Source organism: Stegostoma tigrinum, chromosome 20 (assembly GCF_030684315.1).
Source record: "Stegostoma tigrinum isolate sSteTig4 chromosome 20, sSteTig4.hap1, whole genome shotgun sequence".
Classification (NCBI taxonomy): Eukaryota; Metazoa; Chordata; class Chondrichthyes; order Orectolobiformes; family Stegostomatidae; genus Stegostoma; species Stegostoma tigrinum.
Genome location: NC_081373.1, coordinates 23682118 through 23709602, shown reverse-complemented (window position 1 = coordinate 23709602; position 27485 = coordinate 23682118). Strand labels below are relative to the sequence as shown.

At 40.2% G+C, this 27485-nt stretch overlaps 1 protein-coding gene across 5 annotated transcripts in view; it reads right to left on the bottom strand.

The window, feature by feature from the left end:
• dclre1a (DNA cross-link repair 1A (PSO2 homolog, S. cerevisiae)) overlaps nucleotides 1–27485 on the bottom strand; it is a 106607-nt gene that overhangs the window by 26341 nt on the left and 52781 nt on the right. For 2 of the 5 annotated variants that reach the window (XR_009446970.1, XR_007249575.2), the window contains exons 8-9: nucleotides 21515–21656; nucleotides 2519–2656 (exon numbers count right to left, since the gene is read on the bottom strand). Coding sequence is in view for 3 of the 5 variants with exons in the window: in XM_048551384.2 (XP_048407341.2) it covers nucleotides 16196–16374; nucleotides 21515–21656 (321 nt within the window). In the remaining 2 variants the exon portion in view is untranslated. Of the gene's footprint in view, nucleotides 1–2187; nucleotides 2657–15115; nucleotides 16375–21514; nucleotides 21657–27485 lie in introns of those variants that run through there. The other 3 variants (XM_048551384.2, XM_048551386.1, XM_048551385.2) reach the window with 2 other exon arrangements.

The window sequence follows — 27485 nt, the reverse complement described above, 5'->3', positions numbered from 1 at the left end:
AGTGGTCCCCAAGCCTCCACTTGGTTTCCCTGATGTAGAGGAGGCCACAACGGGAACAGCAGATACAGTATACCACATTAACAGATTTGCAGGCGAACATCTGTTTGACATGGAAGGTCTTCTTAGAGCCTGGGATGGGGGTGAGGGCGAGGTGTAGGGCAAGTGTAACACTTGCTACAGTTGCAGGGAAAAATGCCGGGAGTGGTGGGGAGTATGGAGCAGACAAGGGAGTCACGGAGAGAATGGTCCCTCCAGAAAGCAGATAAAGGTGGGGAGGGTAAAATGTCTTTGGTAGTGGGATCAGATTGCAGATGGCGGAAGTGTCAGAGGATGATACGTTGGATTCGGAGGTTGGTGGGGTGGTAGGTGAGGATGAGAGGGATTCTGTTTTGGATGTTATTGCAGGTAGGGGGTGTGAGGGATGAGTTACGGGAAATGCGAGAGACATGGTCGAGGGTTTTTTTGATCACTGTGGAGAGGAAGTTGCGCTCCTTGAAAAACAAGGACATCTAGGATGTCCGGGAGTGGAATGCCTCATCTCAGGAGCAGATGCGACTGAGGCAAAGGAATTGGGAGTAGGGCATGGCCTTTTTGCAGGAAGGTGGGTGAGAAGAGGTGTATTCTAGGTAGCTGTGGGAGTCGGTAGACTTAAAATGTATATTGGTTTCCAGGTGGAGACCAGACATGGAAACAGAGAGGTCTAGGAAGGAGAGAGAAGTGTCACAGATGGTCCAGGTGAACTTAAGGTTGGGGTGGAAGGTGTTAGTGATGACTGGGTTGCTTGATAAATATCCAGCATTCACCCTATGGGCTGAGTAACATCCTTCTCACAATGACGCTAGTAAATAAACTAGTCAACATCTTACCTGAGATGTATGGTTCTTAACTCGTCCTTCAAGAAAATAAACCAACATCAGAAATTGATACTTCAGGGCTAAAGTGGCAGGTGTATGTGCCTGATGTATGTGACTGAGTGCACTTGCCTGAGGCTGTCCTGATTCTATGAAAATTCATGGGATCAGGAGGAAATCCCTGAAGTGCATTCTGATCATTCTCATCAACACTGCCTTGGATACTAAAATGTGAGGCTGGATGAACACAGCAGGCCAAGCAGCATCTCAGGAGCACAAAAGCTGACGTTTCGGGCCTAGACCCTTTGTTCATCCAGCCTCACATTTTATTATCTTGGAATCTCCAGCATCTGCAGTTCCCATTATCACTGCCTTGGATACTTTTAGGTTATTCACCCACAGGAACAGAGAAGCTATGCCTGTGAGATTATTATTTTCCCAGGGTAGCCAATTAATAAATAAAATAGTTGGGTGATGTCAGGCTAGAGAGCCAATCAGATTCCTTCCGGATTGAAAGGAGAAGTAGGATGCAATGGAAAGTATGTAAAGGAGAGGATGCTTCAAGGTAGAGACATCTTTGAACCAACATTTTTAAACATTTATAAATATGGCTTTTACAGCCAGGCTACCTCTCTGGGCGGGAAGGGGTGTCATTCTATAAGGTCACCTGTCCTGCTGTAGCAACCAGCCAACGGCTTCTATATAGCCTTGCCTAGAATACTGGCCTACCGGTTTACCAGAACAAGGCAGGATCCAGGCTGATTAAATGATCATCAGCAGGAGCCCAAAGGCCAAATGGAAAATCCAAGTCCGCCTCTTTTAATTGGCATTCAGTGGGTCTTCATTAACTGGGCTGACTACCTGTTGACTACCCAATTTACAATGGTGACCCAGGGTGGCATTGGGGTTGAGTCAGGGAGTCCCAGCTGAAAACTGTCTTCCTACAGTCCTGATTAACAGTCAAGAATCAGCCAAGGAAAGTTGCAGCACCACCTCTGATACTTTTATACATTAGCATTCATGTTATCTGGCACCCCACCAAGAGAATACTCCACCAACTGAACTCTCCGATATTCATCCCTGTTACTACGTACAAAACAATGTTGTCAGCCTGAAGTAATTATAGAAGCACTGACTGAAGTATTTCTCCTCCAACCTTCACTATAGACAGGTTAAAGATAGAGAGGCCCTAGGCCTCTGCAAATTGTAGTAGATGTCAAGGCATGCTTTTGTTTGATTCCTACTACTACCATGAGCAACAGGTGGACTGGCATTCTTGATTTAACAGCACCACACAATCCTGATAACCACAAATTTTACTGTAGTGATTCGACAAAATTGTTCAGAAAAACATTCAAAAACATGCAATATTTTTATTGTGCATTCATAATGATTTTACTCCTGGGTTTTTGATTGCAACAGTGTCAAGGAAATCAATCTTAACTTTTTGGATTGCTAACAGAGGAAAAAATAACGCTACCAGATAAAAGCAGAGGATTTTTAAATGGGATAAAAAGCAATACAGATTCTACATTGTACTGTCATAGAGTTGCAGGCACTTCTAGCATTCTTTAGCCTCCATTTTTCTGTTAGTCTGTCTGGTTTTCCATATACAAGTGTCTTAGCTATTACTTTTTAAGTGCAAGGATAAATTTTGCTAGCATTACCTATGCTTCTAGAAGCATTTCATTATAAGGCAGTCTTGATTCTCAAAGCATGTTGTTTCCAGATTTCTCCCATGCCATCCAAGGTTAGAAAACCACGTCACAGAGACTTTACTTCACCTGAAATTCGAAGACGAAAAGCTAGGAACAACAAAAAAAAGTCAGGAAAAGTAAGACAAACACAGTGAATTGATTTGCATATGCCAGCAATATGCTAAAATATAACAATAAAGAATACTGACTAATGGTTAATAATTGCACTATCTGACGATCTCAACTGTGTGCTTAAGCTCAAATGCTAATGAAAAACATGTTTGCCGAAGGTAGTTACCAGGACAACCATAGGTTATTTAAAGCACATGAGCTGCTTGAATAATTTAAATCTAATTTTTTTCAGAGGGCAAATTATGCCAACAACATTAATATTGGGATTTATTGACAGAAATTACAATCCTAATTGAAAAGAGGAATTAACAAAATTCCTAACTACCCTGCCTCTGCAGTTTCAGTTATTTTCCATCTAATAATTATTGCTCTCTCACTTATCTTCAATAACAAAGTAGACGTAGGATGTTCCACCTTCAGTTGGAACCTTCCCAGGTGTGGACAAGCAACAGACTGATTTTACTAAACCAATCATAATTACATACCATTATACATGAATAAATAGTTTCTTATAAAATTACTTGGATGCAATTAAAACATCAAGAATTATTTCTACTTTTAATAGCTCCAGTTATAAGGTCAGTTAGTTATAGTTCATTTTTATTTGAAAGCAAAAGTAAACAATGTGAATTTATTGTCACAAAACATTTAAACATGACTCTTTATATCAACATGTTTTATTTGTGCTCATCAAGGTAACCATTTGCAGGGATACTGGGAAAAAGCAAAGCATTGGGATTAATTGGATTGTTTTCTCCAAGAGCCAGCTAAGAACAATGGGGTGAATGGCCTCATCTGTAATGTATCATAAGATTCTATAATCAAGCTATCCAAGAACGAACTATTTTTCATTTGGGGAGTCTAGTGTTAATGCTAAGTACTAAATATTCCTTCATTGTTTGAAAACTGCACAACTTCAGAACACTTCCCTGTGTAGCATTGAATGAGATTGCTAAATTCGAGACAGATTTATAAAATAGCCTCAGCTCTAAAAGACTCAAGAGGAAAGAGTGGATGCATTGAGATCAAGGATCAGTCACGATCATGTTGAATGGGTGAGATTAATAAGCCAAATGGCTTACTTCTGGCCCTATTTTGCACATTACTACATTTATAGCTGTTGCCACAATACTTGAAATTAATTTGGACACTCAGTCTAGTAACTGGTTTTGTGTACAATCTTTTCAGACATCTGGCTGCATTTAAAATTAGACCTTAAAGAGCAAAGGAATTAATTAAACCATGTACTACTCAGACCTCTTAGTAATGAAGTCACAGAAGTTTGTCTTAATGGCTGAACAAGCGCTACTAAATTGGGGACACAGTCAAAAATAATAGGGCACATGTAATCTAAATATGCAATGAATGAATTTTTCTATGGACACATATGAATGCATATTGAATAATGTCTTTTAGGAAAGTAATTATATCATCCTTCGTCAGTTGGGCCTTCATATGACTCCAGATCCACACAAATTTGGTTGTCTCCTGAAAAGGTCTGTTAAATGGCCTAGTAAGTCATTCAGTCACATCAAACTGCTCCACTACAAAGTTCTAAGATAAGGAATGAAACCAAACAGGCATCCAACATCAATCTAGATACTGGAAATGACAATAGAAAACCCAGCCTTCTTGACACCATAAGGTTCACATTACAGATATCTTATGGCAAGTGCCAAACTGAGGAGAACTTTCCCACATAATAGTCAATAGACTGAGGCAGTCACTTTCAAAACAAAAACCTAATAGAAAATGTCCCAGACACCATTATCACCATCCCATGGCAAGGCCTGTTCCACTGCAGATAGACCAGCAGAGGTGACAACACACTAGCATACAGACATGAGCCTGTTGCTCCACATGCCTTCTACATTGACTCTGGGCCACATGAAATCTGTTAACATTTGACAATATCCTACTGATTACCACCTGAGAGCCTCTCAGCTGGGAAATCAGCACTCCTTCATGGATTAGACTGGAAAAGCGCCGAGAGTGGCAATGACACAGAATGTATTCTGGGATGAGCTACTTTACTGTCCATCATCAAGTTAGTCTGTATGAGGTGGTAAGGTAATCAACAAGAGGAAAACAAATTGGTTTGACCTCGTGCTCACTAAATTAACTGCCACAGATGCACTTATCTATGACATTGGTAGGAGTTAGTGCAACACAATTGTTGTGCATACACCTTCACATTAAGAACATTCTCTATTATTTGGTGTGGCACTGCCACTATGCTAAATGGAACAGATTTCAAACAGATCATGTGAATCAGAACTGGGCATCCATAAGACAGTGTGGACCATCAGCAACATTAGAATTGTATTACATACAAAGATACAAACATTCAAATTCGAAGTAGATACGGGTATCCATACTGCTCTGCCATTCAATAGGATCTTGGCAGATGTGTTTATATTCCAAATTCCACATTCTGTTTATCCCGACTGTCATTGATTCCTTTGCCTAACAATAACCTGTCTACCTCCTCCTTAAAAAAAAAATCAATGATCTCCACCTCCACTGCCTTCTGAGGCAGCATTCAGAATTGCACAAACTGCTGAGAGAACAGATCTCTTTTAAAAGGGCTACCCCTAATTTTGAAAGTGCTCCATAATCCTGAACTCACCCCGAAGAGCAAACCTCCTTTTCATATCTATCTTAAAGCCATTCAGGATCTTTTAAATTTCAATCAAATCACTCCTGGCTTCTTTTGAACTCTAGTGCAAACAAGACCAGTCTGTCCAATCTTTCCTAATAAGACATCCCACTTATTCAGGGCATCAATTTATTAACCTCCTCTGTGTTGCCTCCAATGCATTGACATCCTTCTTTAAATAAAGAGACCAATACTACACACATAGGATTTGAGATGCAGTAATAATGCCCTTTATAACGGAAGCATAAAATCCTTACCTTTATGTTTAATTGGTCAGAACATTGAGTATAGGAGTTGGAAGTTCACTTTGTGGCTGTAAAGGACATTTGTTAGGCCACTTTTAGAATACTGTTTGAATTCTGCACTTCCTGCTATAGAAAGGATGTTGTGAAACTTGAAAGGGTTCAGAAAAGATTTACAAGTAAAAGCAAGAACTGCAGATGCCGGAGTCTGAGATAGCAAAGTGAGAAACTGGAAGAACACAGCAGGCCAGGCAGCATCAGAGGAAGAAAGCTGACATTTCGGGTCAGGACCCTTCTTCAGAAAATCCTGGCGAGGATGTTGCCAGGATTGGAGGGTTTGAGCTTATAGGGAGAGGCTTGAGAGGCTGAATAGGCTGGGACAAATTTCCCTGGAGCTTTGGAGGCTGAGGGGTGACCTTATAAAGGTTTATAAAACCATGAAGGACATGGATAGGGTGAACAGCCAAGTTCTTTTCCTTGTGGTGGGAGAGTCCAAAACTAGAGGGCATAAGTTTAGGGTGAAAGGGGAATGATTTAAAAGGAATCTAAGAGGCAACTTTTTCATGCAGAGGGTGGTGCATGTATCAAATGTGCTGCCAGAGGAAGTGGTGGATACTGGTACAATATCAACATTTAAAAGGTATCTGGATCAGTATATGAATAGTGAGGGTTTAGAGGGATATGGGCCAAATGCTGGCAAATGGGACTTAATTAATTTCAGATATCTGGTTGCCTCAAAACAAGTTGGACTGAAGGGTCTATTTCCATCCTGTATAACTTTATGACTATGTTGAAATCCTTTCATTATAAAGAATAGCTTTCTATATGCTTTCTAAATCATTTGCCATACCTCCAGGCAAACATTATGCCCCATGCACGAGAACACTCAAATTGTTCTGCATCTTGGAAGTCTGCAGTCATTCATGGTTAAATAGTATGTTGCTTTTTTTTAGTTCTTACTCCCAATGAAGTTGAAGGCCCACCACAGTAAAGAATAATTAATCTTAGGCAGGACTCACAAATCAATCAGACAGTGACTATGTTTATGGGAATGTCATTCTGTTATTGTCTTTCTGGTGAGCTGTAAGCAAAATGGCCACTTGCACAATGAAACAAGAAAATAGTCTGCTCTTTGTTACATTATCTATCCCTGTTCTGTCTAGGTGTCTTTACTAACGAGTTTTGAGAAGATCTGTAGCTCAGGTTGAGGTTCTGGATGTGAGTTTGCTCGCTGAGCTGGAAGGTTAGTTTTCAGACGTTTCGTCACCATTCTAGGTAACATCATCAGTGAGCCTCCGACGAAGCGCTGGTGTTATGTCCCGCTTTCTATTTATCTGGTTAGGTTTCCTTGGAAAGCGGGACATAACACCAGCGCTTCGGAGGCTCACTGATGATGTTACCTAGAATGGTGACGAAACGTCTGAAAACTAACCTGTCTTTACTAACGTTATGCTTACATCAGGACACTGCTTTGTAAAACACTGTAAAAAGAGGGCTAATCTTCAGAAGGCCAGAGATCCAATTCCCCAAAGTTTCCTTGCAAAATCTAGTAATATGGACCACAGCAGACCCCTTCCAAAACAGATTAAGAAGGTAGCTTAGACAGTGATTTTTTTCTTAATTTAGAGGTAAATGTGATATACTGTGTTCCAGATGCAATTCAATTGGTTGAACCACTCAACATTAAGCAAAACACAATTTATTCAAACAATATGGCCAAAATACAACAAAGAGAAACTTGGAATAACAAATCTGTTGGAAAAACTAACAGAAAAATAGATAATTTTATTACTAATTCGTAACTGTTCCAATATAGTAATATCCCATAAACACACCCTTGGCAAAAGGTAAATTCAAAAAAACAGAACTGTCTCAAATGCAAATCCAGCAGCCCAGAAGGAAAAACATCCAGAGAAAACTCAGAGAAAGAGAATGTAGAAGCCAGAAGAGATTCATTGCCTTCCAACCCTGCTGAGACTCCAACAGTAGTTGCTGGAAGTTATACTAAAAATTCTGGCTCTGTGGGTGTTTGATCACATCCACTCAGGAGATTTCTATTGTTCCAATTTTAAAAAAGAACACAAGGCCTCACAAGTTGTTTATCTTCTCATAGACTGCTCAATCCCTGCCTCCTAATCTCTCTGTAAAAGAGAGCAGGATAAAACACACTTCTTAAAGCCACAGCACTGTCACACTAGTGACCCTGTAAAATCTAGTTGCTACCTGAAGAAGAGATAATGGGAACTGCAGATGCTGGAGATTCCAAGATAATAAAATGTGAGGCTGGATGAACACAGCAGGCCAAGCAGCATCTCAGGAGCACTGAAGAACTGTACCTGAAGTACCTGAAGAACTTTGTTTTGTTGAGCCAGTAGTTGATATTTTCACAAAGCACTTGTGCATGGATCAACTGACACGATTGACAGGTAGCCACTGAGGACTGAAATGCAAGTTTGGCAACCTTGGGTGATCCAGCAACTTCCAAATATATTCACCACTCACCTTAATAGATCTTGTAACATACAACTTGAAAGTAACAGGGTGAAAATGGCACAAACTGACAGTTACAGAACATTGTAAGAACTGCCGATGCTGTAGTCAGAGATAGCACAGTGTGGAGGAGTACAGCAGGACAAGCAGCATAACAGGAGCAGGAAAATTGACATTTTGGGGTTTGGGTCGGGACTTTACTTCAGTCCCGACCTGAAACGTGAGCTTTCCTGCTCTTCTGATCGTGCCTGGCCAGTTAGAGAGGTTGGCCATTAGCCAAACATCAATTCAATGGCAGGTGACAGACTGTAAAACAAGGCAAGAGCCAAACGCAGAAACCAACTTCCAAACTTTACCCCCAGTTCCCTAATTCATTCATTTGAATAAAATAGGGACCATTTGTTCTTGAGGTTTTATTTGATCAAATTAAGTGGAACACAATGCTAGTAACATAATAATTCAGTCAACAGATTGTCACCACCACTTAGGAGTGTAATGCAGTGGAGAGATTTTTTGCAGCACAGTTTAATTACAGAATGAGTCTGAAGCTTATCTCATGGCTCTGGCAATGGGTCCAGTGTGCTTTTTTGCTAATGCTTAAAAATTAAAAAGTAATTTCAAAATATTGCACTTATTTTGTACCATGTGATGAATATAGTGATTCAGTTGTTGCAAATAATGGGGGGCATTTAATTTCTATTAGACAACACTGCTCAATACTGCTTTAAAAGCAAGTTACAAAAACTGGATCTAGTACAAAAAGGGAAGAAGTGTAAACCATGACAATGATAATGGACATGTGTTTAATATGAGAAGTAAGTACAGTTCAGATATTAATAAATGTGTTTTCTTCCGAGCTGCAGATATGGGACAATGTAATTTACTACTGTTTGTTTTTGGTAATGAGTTAAGGTTTCCAGTCGGTTGGATCAGTTAATAAGTTCAACAAATGGAAAGGAGACAACCAATATGAAAAAAAGCACTGTGACAGCAAAGACCAAGAAAAAATTACTGAAAAGAAATTACACAGCAAACAACATTTCAAATGAAACTAACTAGTTGAATCAATATATCAAATCATTACAATTTGTTCAGCAGCATAAAGGGAGGCTATTGAAAATTCTGGACATAAATGTAAAAAAATCTGCATGAAAATTAAAATCGAAGACAGTGCACTATAAAGAAACTGCGTCAATGTTATATCACCTAAGAAACAATACACCCAATGAAAACAAAATTGCCAAATTCATTTGTGCAAATACGCCAGCTGATCCTTTGATTTATTTTGGATCTGGTAAGTCTTCTGTGTTTTTCTCCCCCCTCAAAATTGACTCAAAGAAACTATATGGCTGTTCACAGGCTTTTCCATCATAAGCCTGCCAATAGTATTTTGTAGTCTAGTAAAGTTCAACTATAATATCATGGATCTATATAAATTTTCTGCGTTTGAAGTGAGAAAAGTATTGGATTTGTCTTCTGGAACATTTTTATTGTAAAATTCACTGGTTGATGGATAGCTCAGTCAATTAGTGAAAATATTCTTTGATGTTACCACAAATAAAGTATTCCAGTTCCAGTCCTTTGCTGCTTTTCCAGGAATCTATCAACACCTTGGAGAAGGAGAATAAATGTGACAAAAGTTATGAGAATTCCAGTGGTGGGTGTAATTGTATCCAAAGTTCAAATCTTACCTCAAAATTACCTTTCAAAAGAACCAATTGTGGCAATATCATTGACAGCACTGAAAATCACTCAAAAACTGAAAGGACATTATGGGTAGAATCTTACCAGGCTCCGAGTGGTGTGGGTTATGGTGCGATAGATGGTGGAACCACGCAAGATATTCGGTGAGGCCAATCTTGACATGGGCAAAAATCTTGCCACATCTTCTAACTTTTCTCAAGCAATGCAGGAAGATTCTCACTCTTCGGTGGCAGGTTCCCAAGTGACGCGCATATTTGCTTGTTAAGTAGCTTGTTAACAGCCCAACTTGCCACAGATTGTGGCCTTACCAAAATCACCATGCAAACTAGCCATAGGGTAAACTCGATGTGAAAACCAGAGTGAACTCTTGGTGTGTTCAACCCACTGCTTGCTCAAAAATAACTCCATCTTTCCCACAGACAAACTGCAGAGTAGGGCACAAATCACCAGCAGCAGCCATAGGTACTCTTCCAGATCTGTCACTGGCACACCACTTTCAGGAAGGAATTGCCACCAACGTGCTGGCACCATGCCCTGCAAGGGCAAACTGATCTACCACTGGCAACCAGCAGCGTACAGTTGCACAAGGTGCAGATAGCTCATAGGAAAAGGAACACATTACACAGAGTGGACCAGGCTACCTACCAAGGCTGCTCCCTGACTATTTCAACATGCATAGCTGTTTTCTACCAATACGCAAGCCTTGGTTGGCATGCCTTACATTGGCAATCTGCACAGTCACATAGCCAGGCTAGCAGCCACGTGATGCAGCAGACCTCAGTCCGAGCACATTTATTTTGCCTTATGTCAATAAGGAACAACAGTTTAACACCTGTACCACATGGCCTCAGCTTTCGTGTCAACACATACCACTTACAGCAAGCAACAGTATATGTCTTAAAGTCTGAGGTGAATGTTCTGCAGTGCAGTCCATGGGGGCATTCATCAGTCAGGAGGCATGGCACAGTTCGTCAAAGACAGTCTGCCAAACCAGTCACAGACTTTAACCACTGTCAGCTGCCTGGTCGGGGTAGTGTCATATGTCGGGGTGAGTATGGTCTGTGCCTCTGTGCTGCAGGCTTTGTCTCTAGAGGGACCAGTTGGGGATGGTGGCATGGGGACTATCGCAGTCAGGGACAGGGATCTGAACAGGCAAGGGCTAGCGCTGGCAGGCTGCCTTTAGGGGATGGGCCACAAAGGGGGAATATAGAGAGTGCTGAGAACAGGTATGCAGTTAAAAATCAAATGATGCATGGCTTGAGTGATGACCTTGGGAAGTGTGAAGGCTGTGTTGATGGAGTGGGCACCTAGAAAGGATTGTGATTTTGGGAGTCTCAGCAACATGTTAATGCTGAAGCTGCAAGCCACTGGCAGAGGGCCATGCAAACCCCCAAAACATTATTTTGAACTTTAGATTGCTAATCACAAATCTGTTTTAACAATTTGTACAATTATTGAATTGATTACACACATCTACGTATAAATCTTTGTATCTGTTTAGGAAAAAGGGGGAATGTTGTGTTAAGTCTGATAACTAGTGTACAATACACCTTTAAAGGACACCGCCATGATCTTCAGCATATCATGGTATCTGCACTGATGATTAAATGTCTCACTCCAGTTTGTGGAGTCCTTTTGCAGCATGACATACTGAGAAAAGTATCTTGCAGCTTACATCTAACTGAGCCCAGATATGCAGTTTCTGTGATTATCTGTAGATACCAGGTATAATAAGTCTTTATTGAATCTTTCACTACTATGTCATCCACATCTCATTCATATGCTAGAAGAGCTAAAATTAAGTATCACCTCAGCAGGTATTCATACCCTGAAGGTAAGAAACGCCCTTCACTGCATCCATGAGAGATAGAGGGTGAAGAGCCGATCTGGGTTAAACAGTGACTGTTTATAAAGAAATGATTCCTAGATCTTAGATACCATGACAAAGCACATTAACAAGGATTTCAGGTCCTTGCTAACAAGGTGCTAAGCCTGATTTTACAAATTTGACTTAAGCATTCCTTGATCCACCTACATGGTTCCAACGAGGTTAATGATTAATGAACTTTATCTTCAACTGTCACAAATTCCTGCTCCTGATGATCCAAATTGTCATTTTCTTGCATATGAACTCCCCAAAGTAATGCGTATTCTCACCTGCTCCAAGCAAAAATGTAATTGTAAACTACTCCAAATGCATATCTTCTCTGTGTACTTGTTAATTTGCTTTCAATTCCCCTTCAGTGTTTGGCTTGTGATACAAATTTTGTGACTTGGCTCGAACTAGCTTTTAAAATCATTATCTGGTGCTAAACAATGTTTGGGGTAAACAGTTTATTTAAAAACAGCATTTTTCTGATGAAGGGTCTCGGCCTGAAATGTCAGCCTTCCTCTGATGCTGCTAGGCCTGCTGTGTTCATCCAGCTCTACATCTTGTTATCTCAGATTCTCCAGCATCGGCAGTTCCTACTATCTCTATTTAAACTGCACATTGTTTGGCCATACATCATAGTCATTTCATACGAGTGGCATATAGGTCTTAGGGCTCCTTGGGACTACTGTGTTCCTCTTAAGTTAACCACATGTGAATTGCTTCTCCTTTTAGTATGAAAGTTTATAACTTAAAATGATGACAGCATCAGCTGCAAATACAGCAATACATCTCAACTTTAAAGTTACAGTCATTCTCCTTATCCAGTAAGATGATTTATTTTTCTATTCATTCAGGGCATATGGGTGTCACCGGATAGCCAGCATTTATAGTCTGTCCCTTAAGACAGTAGTGTGAACTGCCTTCTTGAATTGCTGCAGTCCACCTGTTGCATTGACCCACAATGCCACGCGAGGGAATTCCAAGATATTGACTAAGTGACAGTGAAGGAATGGGGATATATTTCCAAGACAGAATGTTGAGTGCCATTGATGGGAACGTGCAGGCGATGGTCTTCCCTCATATCTTCTGCACTTATCCTTCTAGGTGGAAGTGGTCCTAGGTTTAAAAGGTGCTGTCTGAGGAATTTGCAGACGTGGTTGAGGGAGTGGATGTGGCACTAAACAAGCAAGCTTCTTGAGTATTGTTGGAGTTGCACCCAACCAGGCAGGTGGGGATTATTCCATCACACTCCTGGATTGCAGTTTGTACATGATGGACAGACTTTGGGCGTCAAGCAACAAGTTACTTGCCATGATATTCCTAGCCTCTGATATACTTTTGTCATCACTGTGCTTATATGGCAAGACCAGTTGATTTTCTGGTCGATGGTAACACACAGGGTGTTGACAGTGGGGGATTCAGTTATGGTAATACCATTGAATGTCAATGAGCAGTGGTTAGATTGTCTCTTATTGGTGATGGTTACAGCCTAGCCTTTGTGCGGTGCAAAGTTTTAAATCTAAATAATTTGCTTTAGCCTATAGCCTAATTATAGGAATTTAGATTGACCAAGTCTCTCTCAACTTTGTAATTTCTTTATTTCCCCCTTTGGAATTTAAATCACCAAAACTGTCGTTGCTAATTGGAACTGAGAAACATCTGAAATGAAAATAAACTCTGCATGCCTTTTGGTAATTGTGGCAGGAAGCAGTATCCTCAAACACTGCGTCACATTTTTAACCTGAAGATCTGCCCAATCTAAAACAGAATTCATTATATTTACTCCAACCAGCTAAATTTAAATGTTTTCATTTAAATCAGAAAATAGCACCTACTTTAATGAAAAACAAATCAATTATGACATACTAAACTGTGGTCAGTCCTGTATGTAAAGACACATACAGGACTGACCACAAGGGGTTAAACTACTAAAATGACAGACATTGGCCTGCAAGCACATTACAGGGGCTGTTTATCTAGCCTGATGCTCAATCCATAACAAATGTGCGCATGTTACGGATTCAGCAGCAGGCTTTCACAGTCAGTCTCTGGTAAACATCTGAACTAGTTGACAGGTGCCCCTTTTGAGGCCCATTGGCTATAATATACCAGGTCTTCATTTCATTCCAGGTGTGAGCCTCTCTCCTTTTACTCTGGTAGAGACCAGTTTCACCCTTTGCTTAGCACTGGCAGAAACAAAATAAATCCATCTCATCAAAACAGAGCAGTCCCAACTTTTGAACAAATCTGGAAGGTGACTTTTGCCCTTGCGCTAATCTCTTGGTACCTAAAGTGAGTTTTTTCAGTTATTCGTCAGTGACATGAACTAAAAATTCCTGGTCTAAAACACCCAAAACCCTGTCCTTGGTCACAACCAATCCCTGTTTTGCTGTAACTTACCTCACCTACCAATGATTGTGATATTGATTGGTCAGCCGTTGACCCTTGACTGACTTCAAAACTCAGTAGGCAGCCATAATATCTTCTTACCAGTTCAGCTTCAATTATCTGTTGTCGCCCTCAATTTTTCTCCTTCCTTTGATATGTCTGCATAACATGTCTTCAGGAATACCACCTTGCAGCTCACATCCTGTCTATATCACTATGTCATTCCACACCTAATTTACACCTTTTTGCAGTTGACTCTTATCCTGTCAATTATATCCACCTGTCATCTGAATTCTAACTTCAACTGGGTACACTTTTCCTCTGCTACTGCTCACCTTCAGGCCAATGGCCAGATTGCTTTTTTTTGCCTATCTGTAATTTGGACCTCTTCCTCCATTGTTCCCCTTTACCAAAAAGGTCATCTAAAATCTGCGCAACCTGAATCCACCCTAGAAATTCCACCACCAAACAAAGCAAGTTAATAGCCTAAACCTGCATTTTTCATAGCTTCAGTGATAATGGGAACTGCAGATGCTGGAGAATCCAAGATAATAAAATGTGAGGCTGGATGAACACAGCAGGCCCAGGAGCACCCTCTCTGATGAAGGGTCTAGGCCCGAAACGTCAGCTTTTGTGCTCCTGAGATGCTGCTGGGCCTGCTGTGTTCATCCAGCCTCACATTTTATTATCTTTTTCATAGCTTCTTCTGGTTCCTGTTGCTTTTAACACCAGCTCCTGAACACACTAACAGATTAAACATCGACAAACTCGCACATACAAACTAGTTTTCAGCCTTTGACTTTTCCCACAACATTCCAAACCACTGTGATACTTCCTATAATTTCAACAAACCTCTCCCTAACGCTTGTCCAAGTTTATTTTGCCACTAATTCTATTATTGGTGGACTATTGCTTCTGAACTTGTTTATGCAGTCCCAAGTACAATTATAACCATCCTCTTATCTTCCTAGATAATAAAATGTGAGGCTAGATGAACACAGCAGGCCCAGCAGCATCTCAGGAGCACAATAGTGCTGGGCCTGCTGTGTTCATCCAGCCTCACATTTTATTATCTTGAATTCTCCAGCATCTGCAGTTCCCATTATCACTTATCTTCCTAGTCGCTTTGCTGGACATCTTCCTTGACTTTTTTGCTTTTTCGGTAGATCCCTGGGGATCCTTTTCATCTTATCTATTGATTTTGTTTTCATTTCCACCAGAATTTTGGTTAGTTATTGACCACTTGGGTTCCCAAGTAAATGTATTGTTTTGTTATCACAACATTCCCACTGATCACCAACCTCAGATTTGTACTCCTATCTTTACGACACTGCCTGATTTTCCCTACTATTGTCTAATGAATGACTGGAAAGCATCTATGCTCAGAAGTTTAAAATTGCAAAATTCACGTTTTCCTTCTCTGGGTTTCAACCACTACTTCCAACATATACATCAAGTATTGGGAGGTAATCAGTGGTGATTCTCTCCTAGTGGGAAATGCCTAGTTTTATCATAATCCAAACCTGTAGGCAAGAACATGCACCTTACTACCATAAGAGATTTTACAGCCACAGACAATGCTCCACATGTTACTTTCTCACAATTTAGTTATCTAAGTTTTCATGCAATGTATGTACAAAACTGGCAAGTTTACATGGCATTGCATTTGCCAAGAAATCCATTAACAGAAATAAATTGTGTTTGCCCCAGATTCCATTTCTGCAGAATTATAATACAGCACTGTGCAGCTCAGACATTTCTCACCTTTATTTCTCATTTATTATAAGTGATTCAAAACCTTGCACTATACTATCATCTATGTTACTTTGGCCAATAATTCATTTTGATATATTATATAAATCATTTATGTTGTATAGTATAACTTCTTTTCTCAAAGTAGTGTTAAACTCTTCCTGCATGATGATCAAATTTTGCGGAACGTTTAAGGCCACATGGGTTTGACACTTGGTAACATTCTATCCACATATATAATTAAAACTGTACAGATCATACCTATAGAATGTCAATTACTTAATAATACTTCCATTTTAAATAAATTTCATACATTCATTTTGAACATAATTTCAGAAAGACACTTTAAAATGACCCAAATGGGTTACGTGTGAACATTCTCTACACATTTACACAAAATTCGATGATTATGGATGTGTAACTTCCCTCTGCTCAGCATTAGTCATCCATTCATTAAATATTTTGTCCATCATATTCCTTTGCTGCCAGCTTCCATTGTTAACCGTAGGAATTATTTTATCTGGTTTTAACCACTGTACAAATCTCTTCATCTCAAGGTAGCTACTATGTTCACTGTAAGGAACACCTGCAAACACATCACAGTCGTAGAAATAAAAATCAGAAATTAATAATAAGATGGATGTTAATTCTAGGAGCAACCTACTGCAGATGCTGGAATCTGAAATGTAAATAAAATCTGTTGCAAATCACAGTGGGTCAGACAGCAACCACGTAAGAAAGCAAGCTAACGTTTCAAGTCTAGGTGACTCTTCATCAGAACTGAAGTGAAATCTGGAGGGAGCGGCATTTATGCACAAGCGAGAGGAAGGGGTCATTGGAGTGCTGGGTGAGAAAGGATGTTGATAGTTCAGATTAGGAGATTGGAATGAGAGTATGACTGAACCACAGCATGTCTAACCACCAGACTGGAAGGAACAGACAGTCCCACTGGAGGTGGGAGAAGGGAAGAGAGGGTATCAGAGAATGTAACAAACAAAGCTAAAAGAAGGGAAAAGAAGGGATTCACAATTTGAAGGTATTGACCTCAATATTGAGCCTAGAAGGTTGCAAGCTGCCTAGTGTGAAGATGAGATGTTGATCCTCCAGTTTGCGTTGTGATTCTCTGGAGCATTGCAGCGTGCCAGGACAGACAAGTGGGCATGGGAGCAAGACACCAAAATGGCCAGCTACGGGAATGTCAGGGTCACGTTCACACACGGATCAGAGGTGTTCTGCAAAGCTGCGATACTGCCCCTTCACACTTCACTTCAGCGCTAATGAGAGTCATATAAACTCAAAACGTTAGCATGCTTTTTCTCCATGGATGCTGCCCGCTGTGATCACCAGTATTCTTGGTTTTCATTTGGATGTTAATTCTACCTTCCCCTCCATCCAACAGCAGGGCACTTATTATTTTGTAATGTTTTATTCTCCACTTGTCAATGAGATTTGTTTTTAAGTTGCTGTTTAATTATTAAAAATCTAGGCAAAGAATTTTAAATTGTTGGGTGTCTTGAATTGCACTTGGTTCTTCAAGTAAATCTTTACCTTAGTTTCATTGTTATTTTTGTGGGCTAAGTGAAGTTTCTTTCTTTAAACTCACCAAATTTAAGATAAAAGAAAGAGTGGAAGGATGAGTGGGAAGGAAGAACATGAAAATGAACAAAATATAAATGAATTATAGCATTGTTTCATTGAAATATGAATGAAATTTCACTTTTTTGTTCTTGCTTTACTGTAAAAAGGATTAAACAAACACGACTCGAAATAAATGCAAATTACAATGGATGCTGGAAATCTGAAATAAAACCACTTTGGAAACAAACATAGCAAAGAAAACCAGTTCAAAAACCTGTGGATGCTAGAAATCAGAAACAAAATCAGACCCATTCTTAAGAAAGGTCACCGGAACCAAAACATTAATTCTGCTTTCTCTCCACAGTTACTGCTAGATTCATCAGTTATCCCAGGAATTTCTGATTTTGTTGGAAAAACTTAACTGGTGGCATTTGTGGACAGACCAACAGAGTTAATATTTCAAGTCCAAAGTCTGTTCCTTGGAGATGACGGGGTTGGATATTAATGGTTTTTATGCTGTTGACAAAGCAAAAGGGACACAAATGGGGTAGATTCCGAGGATGCTCAGAACAACAGACAAGGAATTACTAATGGTGGAAAAATAGATGTGATTGGTGAGAGCAAAGCCAATAAGACAAACACAGACTTGGCTCTGAAATTATTGTTCTAGTGCCTGAGCAGAAAAATCAGATGTCATGTCTCTAGCTTGCATGAAGCTTTGCTGGAACACTGCAGCAAACCTACAAAATATTGTCTTAAGAACAAGAGGGTTTAATTGAAATGGTAAGCAACTGGAAGGTCAGAGAGATGCTTACAGACAGAGTAGAGGTATCTGCAAAGCAGTCACACAGACTGCATTCAGTCTTGCTAATTCTAAGGAGACCGCATTACGTGCGGTGAAAATAATAGACTAGATTGAAAGAAGTGCAAGTTAAACATTGTTTCACTTGGGCAATGAGAAGGGATGAGGTGGGAGGGCAAGAGCTACATATTCTGTGATTGAGTGGGAGTGTGCCATGGGGAGTGATGGAGGAGTGGACAAGGATGTTGTGGAAGGAATAGTCGTAGTGGAATGCTGACAGAGGCACAGTGGGCAAGAGGCAAGAAATGATGTCTGGTGGTGGCCCAGGCTGGGAGTGGCAGAAATGTCAGGCATTCAATCTCTAAATGGAAACATTAGTGGAATGGAAATTGACGACAACAGGAACCCTGCCCTTATTCTGGGCGGGAGAGGATGAGGCCAGAAGTGTAGAAAGTGTGTTGGATGTTGTCAAGGGCAGGGTGGGGAAGGAGGCAATCCTCAGTTGATGAAAAAGGATAACATGTCTGAGGCACCCCTGTGGAAGGTGGCATAATCAGAACAGATGCGACAGAGAATCTTGGAGATTTGAATGAAGTTCTTACAGGAAGTAGGGTGTAAGAAAGTGTAGTCAGGGTAACTTTTAGAGTAAGTGGATTCATAATGGATGTTGGTGGACAGCCTATCCCCAGAAATGGAAGCAGTGAGGTGAAGGATGGGAAGGAAAGTCAGAATGGACCAGGTGAAGAAGAAAGGAATTTGGAAATTGGAAGCCAGTGAGGAATATTTCCAATTCTGGTTGAGAGCAGGAAGAAATGTGCATTAAGTCTTCAACATCCTAGAGAAAGAACTCTAGGGTCCTGCCTTCAAAAGAAGCAGCAGATAGCATTCAGACCATCTTAATGGGGATTAGATATGTAGAGCGACTGCATATCCATGGTGAAGAAGCAGCAGTTGAGGCCAGGAGACTGGAGATTGTGGAATAGATGTAAAACATCACAAGAATCACAAATGCAATGCGCGCTATGAGTTTGGAAGCTGTGGAGGGAGATGTCCAGTGGAGACAAAGTCAGTGAAAGTCCTGGAAACAACAGTTTGATGTTCAGGTCACGGCCCAGGAGTGATACTGCAAAGACCAATATCTTTCTATTCTTCTGTAGTTTTGGTTGTGGACTTAAATGGGAAAGGAATTGTTTTAAAACCAAGAATTGTTGAAGAATTGCTGCACTTTTTGAATTCAACTAACTTAACACTCATTGTGAGGACCGTTTACCATCAGCTTGAACCAGCAGCTGTGTTTGCAAATGAACTGCAAACAAGATAAAAACCGAAAAAAAACCTGTGGATGCTGTAAATCAGAAAAAAAACACAAGTTGCAGGAGAAGCTCAGCAGGTCTGGCAGTAACTGTGAAGAGAAATAAGACTTAACATTTCGAGTCCAGTAACCCTTCCTCAGAAGTGATAGTAGCTAGGAAAATGTCAGTTTATATGCTGAAGATAGGATGGGGAGAGGGGATAAGGAGTAAACAATAGGTGGGGAAAGAACCCAAAGAGACAGAAGAACCATTGGACAAAGGAGTGGATAACAATCTGGCTAGAAGGGTGAATAGCTGTTGATGGGGGCTGTCAGTGGCTAACAATAGGTAGTGTGTAATAGCAAGCTATGTGATAAGTTCTGGTAGCTAAGAAAATGCCAGTTTACATGCAGAAGGTAGGGTAGGGGAGTAGAGAAGGTAAGGAGTAAACGATAGATGAGGATAGAGCCCAAAGAGAGAGAACAGCTGGACAGACAAACAAGAGCAAAAACACAAGTTGCTGGAAAAGTGCAGCAGGTCTCACAGCATCTGTGAAGAAGAAAACAAAAAAACAGGTGCTGCCAGACTTATTGAGCTTTTGCAACAACTTCTGTTTTTGTTCCTGATTTACTGAATCTGCAGTTCTTTTGGTTTTTATATGAGCAGCAAGAGCTGTGTACAAGGGGTGATCTGGTTAGCAACAAGCAGCTGATTGATAGCTGCTCACTAATGCACAGACCAATGACAAAGGCCTTCTGCCTGCCAACAACTAAGAGATTGGGACAACCCTTTAGAACTGAGATTAAGAGGAATTTCTTCAGCCAGAGGGTGGTGAATCTGTGGAAATTATTGCCAGAGAAGGTTGTGGAGGCCAAGACATTAAGTGTCTTTAAGTCAGAGATAGGCAGGTTCTTGATTATAAAGGGGATCAAGGTTATGGGGAGGAGGCAGGAGAATGGGATAGAGAAATGTATCAGCCAAGATCAAATGGTGTAATAGGCTCCATGGACCAAATAGCCTAACTCTGCCCCTATATCTCACGGCTGGTGCTAAGTTGGCTGAACAAGCTTGGGATTGTGAACAAGATTGGGAGAAGTCATCAGATCTCCAAAGGTTCAAGAGCTGTTTGTTCTCTGTAGTAAAAACCATTTTAAGCCTTAAGAATACCACTTTAGTTTTCTTTCACCAGTTGAGGTAAGCTGTGATTTTTAAATAATAATTTAAGGCACAAGTCTGTGTGCAAAATTGTTGCCCTTTGCCTCCTGCAAACAAATGAAAGGACCCGGAGAAGGACAACTGAGAAGCAGTATTCTGACCAGCACATCAATCACCTCAACAAACCCTGTGGACAGGGACCACTGAACTGCTTTCCCACACTTCTCTCTGCCCATAAGAGCAATATGATTTTGTTGTTAGTCTCTATGTGTGCAAGGTGGAGTTTTAACTAGTAGAGTTACATGCCAATGGTTCATAATTGTTCATTTGTTGCTAGTTTATTATTTGTCATGAATAGTGATTTAAGCACCGAAACTTGATCTGTGCTTTCTGACAACCTGGGTCTGCAAGTCAAGTAAATTGGGGAATTCGGCATACTGTAAAAAAAATTATTGGTTATGATGACACCGGGAATAGCAAGGCTCAATTTTCAGCACACTAGCCCAGTGAGGTGTAAGAATAGAGGAAGGTGCCTGAGATTTGGCGCTCAATCTCTAAAGTAAAGGTAGAGGTAGGCATGCCATACAGCAAAAGCATCACCCTCGTCAGCAGATTGATAATGAAATCAGCATTAGATCTGAGAAAATGGGTGTGAAAAGTTCACAAGGAGTCAAAAAATGTTTGAGGATAGTAGAGACATTAAGACGGGCAAGAGCAATTCTCAATGAAGGGCTCAAGTGCAAGTCGTCTGACAGAGGGGAAGTATTGGAGACAGGTGAAAGGGTCCATGGAGCTGGGAGAAGACTCAAAAACTTTACTGTTCTACTTTTACTATATGCACAAAAGCTCACAAAAGAAATATACAGAAAATAATTCTAAGTGGCAGAATATTTACCTACCATAAATTGTGAACTTTCCTTGAACTCGAGGCCTGATGTTATGCATTGTACCACCCAGGCCTGAGTGTGCCCATCCAGTTGGTTTGAATGCTACAATTTGATCATACTTTCCTGGGAACTTGTTCATGTGTGCTTGCAAACCCTAAAATAGGAAACATTAATTAGAGGCACAACAAAATGGAAGGTTTGCATAACAAACTTTTATAAACATGTGATCTTGCCTTTATGGTCTAGATTTTGATTATATGATTTGGAGTTGGTATGAGAAAACCTACTCTTAACTCAAATTCAGGTCTATTAACTTGGAAAGCCTAATTATGTATTAAATGCAACTGTTTAAACGACTCAACACTTGGAGAGGCTTGGAGTACAAGAGTAAGGAAGTCTTATTGAACCTGTACAGGGAGCTGGTAAGACCACATTTGAGTATTGGGAGCAATTCTAGTCCCCTTATTTAAGGAAAGGCATCATTTCATTGGCGGTAGTTTAGACAAGGTTCACTAGTATCATCTCCATTGCACATGGATTGCCTTTTGAGCAAAGGCTGAAGAGGTTGGGTCTCTACTCACTGGAGTTTAGAGGAACAGGAGGTGATTTCATTGAAATATTTGGATTCTGAAAGGAGCTTGGCCTAGGGTAAATCAAGAATGTTTCCCCTCATGGGGCAGTCTAGGACTAGAGGGCATGGCCTAAGAATAAAGGGTGCAAATTTAAGATTGAGAATGAGAAGGAGCCCTTCTCTCAGAGGGTTGAGTGCCTTTGGAACCCCTTGGACACAAAGAGCTGCGGGAACAGAGATCTTCTGTATAGTTACGACAGAGATAAATAGATTCGTGATCATAAGGGGAATTAAGGGTTATGAGGAAAAAGGAAAGTGGATGCAATGAATGTTAAATCAAACACGATCCTACTGAATGACACAGCAGGCCAGAGTGTCGAACAGCCTATTCCTGTTGCTATTTCTTATAGTTAGCACTCAAATGAGAAAAAAGAACAAAACAAGGATTAAAGAGAACAATATGGGGTCTTGAAAGCACAAACGCTAGCCAACCGTACATTAATTTTAATGACTAAATTTCCAACATTCACATGCTTTCATATTAAAATGAAGATTCAATCACCAAATAAATTTCAATTGTTTTCTTACTAGAAATTTGTCCTCCTTCAGTGTGTTTCATTCTTTTCAGCATTAATGATTATCTGGAAGTAGTTTATTCTTTTTATAGCTATTTAGAAGCTGCAGCTCCATCAGTAGCTTTTTATGCTATTGGAGCATCAAATAAATAGTTGTGCTTTTAAAAGTGTAGGTCCCCATTAAAAGTACTTCATCTCTCGCCATAAATCTTAATACAAAGCAAAGAATCCTAATGTCGGTCAGCTTTTCAGAGAAACTGAAAGTTGCCCCTAGCATTTGCTTGCAAATGAATAAGCAACTAGAATTCTGCTAGTTGATACGCAAAGGATGTTAAGAATGTGACAACTTTCACAGCCATTTTCCTGATTGAATATAAAAACAGCGAATTGAAAGATAGTATTACAAAAGCAAAAAACTGCAGGTGCTGAAAGTCGAAAATAAACAAAATTGCTTAAAATATTCAGCCAGTCAGGCTGATGATAGGACTTCAGCTTGAACGTAACTCCAGAAAGACAGTCTAATTACCACGTATAAACTTTTTCTTCAAATTAGCAGATATGGCTCCACAGAGAAGAATGACTATTCAATCACACAAAAATTTATTTCCTCATCAACAATTTTATTTAATAGGTCCAATCAGAAAATTTTATTGCGGTTGACAAGGAAAACATTTCAGGAAGACGTGGTGTCATCATCCCGAAGACTTAGAATCTGACAGGAAAATTATGGAAACCAGCGTCCTCAGCTCCGAGTTTAGTTCAGTTATGGAAAACATGGACAAGGGATAGAACAATGGGCACAACTCACACAGGGACACCATAGACACATAGAAAATCCGGGATTACACCGGATTGAATTCCCATTCGATTTCCAATCGGAAAAACCTCCAGAAAAGAAGCTGCTGCTTCAAATAATGTCTGAGGTTTCAATCGGAAAGCGCTGATGTTATAGACTTCTCATTAGAAACCGTGTTCAAGATTTCCATGACTGTATACTAGCCTACTCTGAATTGGCAGCTTACAGTACATTAGAAAAACTTATACATAGAGGTCCACTAATTATGTAGTAATTTATAAAAATAATACAACATTGTACCCATAATACTGTAAGGAAGAGATGTGAAATCAGTCAATCATGGCTGCTATGTTTTCTTCAAGTCAGTGCTTTGTGCAACAGGATTAAGAACTTGGGTGTGCTGAAAAAATCTGTCACTGAAAACTACCATTTCAATCATTTTGAAACTTTATATTCAGCTATACAACTTGTAAAAGGAATTTAGTTTTACACAGTAGTTCTGTGTTGTTTGGTGAATCAGCTTGCTTCAGTAACAACATTCTCTCAAGACAGGTCAAAACCCTCTTCAATGTTATGACATATCCAGGCTGATCCTTTGGTGTAGTATTGCATTGTTGGAGGTGTTATCTTTCACAGAGAATGCTCAACTATGATTGGAATATGTTACATCCATTTGACAGACACAATTAATTTTTTTTAAAAAGAGAAGCAGGGTCTTAAACTGATATCCTGGGCAAGATTCATTCAACAAACACTATTTTAAGTGATTATTCTTTGTACTACTGTTTCCTAATTACTGGTTGAACTTCCACAGAAAGCACTGCAAAAGTAACTTGGGATAACTTGCCAGAATTATTTAAATGCACGGTCTTTCTTCTCTTTTATTGAATTAGCATGTATTAAATGTTTGTGTTAAAAAGTGCTCATTGCAAATTTAAAGCTCATATTACAGTGCACCATGTGCAGGCATTAAACAGTGGGTAGCAGCAAATGTTATGTGCATCAGCAGACAATGATCATAATGTGAGCAGAGTTTGTAGAGTGTTTCACGTAGAAACTGAAGCGAAGGATGGGTTATTGGGTTGTGTGTGTGTTGGTGGTGGAGGTGTGATGGTGTTGGTGGTCTAGGCAGCTGTTGCATGCACTCGTTCATGGCAAGTAAGGCCCTTCCCAGAAGCAAGCCTCAACAAGCAGCTTGAAAAGCAGCTGCAACAATAAATGTACCCCAATAGATGGTGGTACGAGACATTCAGAAGGCACGAAACAGAAACACTCTCCACAGGGCTACTGTGCAAACAATCACCTCCTCAGATGTATTCAAACAATGCTACTTGAATGAGCATACCCTCCCAGTAGCTGTGAGATTGACAGTGGCTTGGATAATTTCGAGGGGTGGCAGGAGACCCAAGTCAAATGTACAATAAACAGCTTATAATAGCACCAGCAAAAGAGATTGGTCCCCTGTATTTGCAGGCAGGGTGCACACAGAGTAGGCTGATGTGATCTCACTGAGATGATGATTGAGAGATTTGCCTCCATTGTTGGATTTCCTCAGGTACCAGGACAAAGGGATACAATCAGTCGAGCAGTCAAGAGGAATTCATCAATAAAGGGAATTCCACTCTTTTTTTCACGTTCATTTGGAGGCTACCAAATGTGTGCATGATTTCCTGGTAGCTGCTATGACACTTTTGTCCACAGGTAAATCGCAAGTGCATAATTGGCTGCTATGGGGCAAAGGTTACTTGTTGAACAAATAACTGGTGACACCTAAGAGTAACCTTACAAAGCAGGAACATAGGGAGTAAATTGCCACCAAAGTACAGAGGCTATCAAAGAACAGGTGGGGCTCCTGAAACTGTGGCATAGCATTAGAATTTATCCTTTAATTTTTGTTAAGATGAGGAGGGAGTACATGCCCATCCTTTGGGAACAGTAAATCCCCTTCACCTTGTCTTGCACAGATTCCCATCTCACCATCACTGACTTCCTAATGAGTTGCCACTGAAGCAATGTCAACTATCATCGCCTCCATGAACACAATGTCGAGATGTATGACTCCACCAATGGACCAACTGCTTTCTTGCAAGTTGTTCATTTTTTTCTTGCAAGGTCAAGAGGGAGAAAGTGTTTATATCATGGCCCCCTCCTTAACTGTGATCAGTGTTTCTGTCACATGCACTGTTATCATTTCAGAATCCTTACAATGTGGAAACGGGCCATTTAGTCAAATGGATCTGCACCAACCTTCCAAAGGCCATTCTACCTAGACTCAGCTGCCCACTGTTATTCTGAGTTTACCATGACTAATCCGCCTAGCTTGTACATCCCTGGACATGATGGGGCAATTTAGCATTGCCAATCCATCTAACTAGCACACTTTTGGACTTTGGGAGGAAACTGGAGCATCAAGCAGAAACCCATGCAGACATGAGGCGAACTTGCAAACTCCACAGTCACTCAAGGCTGGAACTGAATAGATCAAGAGCTCATTAAAGCACTTCCTGCACTTCATCCATAATCTACTGGTAACACAATCACAGAATTATTATGGCACAGAAGTCAGTCTTTTGGCCCATTGTATCTGCAACAGCTCTCAGCATATTTATTTAGTGTCAATCTTCTTAAGCACTTCCAGGCAGCCAATTTCATACTGAACTATTCACTGTGACAAAGTTTTTGTTCAGTTTGCATTTGCTTCTTTAGCAAAAGACTTTAAAAATGCACCCTTTTATTCTCAATTCAAACAGTGGTTATAGTCTTTCACTATCAACTTTTCCAGGCTTTTGATACTTTTGAAGGCTTTCTTCAAATTTCCCACTTGCCTTTGCTTTTCCAAAGGGGTAAAAAAAATTCAACTTCTCCAATCCTTACTTATAACTGATTGTATCAGTGATAATGGGAACTGCAGATGCTGGAGAATCCAAGATAATAAAGTGTGAAGCTGGATGAATTCAGCAGGCCAAGCAGCATCTCAGGAGCACAAAAGCTGACGTTTCGGGCCTAGACCCTTCATCAGAGGGTCTAGGCCCGAAACATCAGCTTTTGGGCTCCTGAGATGCTGCTTGGCCTGCTGTGTTCATCCAGCTTCACACTTTATTATCCTACTTATAACGGAAGTGTCTTATCCTTTGAAACATTCTTGTAAACTTCTTGTGCACTGTCCCTAATGCATTCACATTCTGCCTACAGAAAAGCACCTATATTGCCCATATTGATGAAGCCTTGAATACTGGGTGCTTTATTAACAGCACTCTGTCCTGCCATCTTCAATGATGTATGTTTGCTCTTCAGAATGGCATCCTTTTTTGTACCATCTCTCTGTGTTCTTTGTACCAAAGTGCAAAGCCTCTCAAGTTGTGGCACCAGACTTGATTTGTAACCTATCCACTCACTCGAAAAACATGTCAATGTTCTTTTGAGGTTCCACACTGTCCTCCTCAGTTTACAATTCTCCCAAGTCCTGTATTGACTGTAAACTTTGAAATTTGCGCGGAATGTCTGGTGTCAACACCTAGAGATGGTCCCCGCTCAGGATAGAGCAGCACTGTACTTCGATTAGGACTTAATCCTACTACTTTTCAATTCAGAAGGAGTATACCATTCTCACTGAAATCACTACAGAAATGAGCAAGTTTGATATTCTTGGCTTTCTTACCTTTTCTTGCTGAAATAGCTACATGTTCGAACAATGCACAGAGTATCGCCTGCATCATTTAACTTGTGTGAATTGGACATACTGGCTTAATAAGCTTATTGCATAAAAATTGATAAACTAATTATCTATAATGTATACCTTAATTACCAAAGAGCAAATCTATAAAAGTCTATCGTTACTGCCTGTTATCTACCAATTATAACATTAACCACATTAAAACCAAGAAGAAAAAAATATTCAGCACAACAGATAAAAAGTGAACAATAGATAAGGCTAACTTAATATCCTTTAATATGGCAGAGTTTCATATCATCATAAAGTGAATCACTAACTAGCTTTACTGTGTTAATGTTGGGTATTCAAATTACAGACCAGTTTGTGGG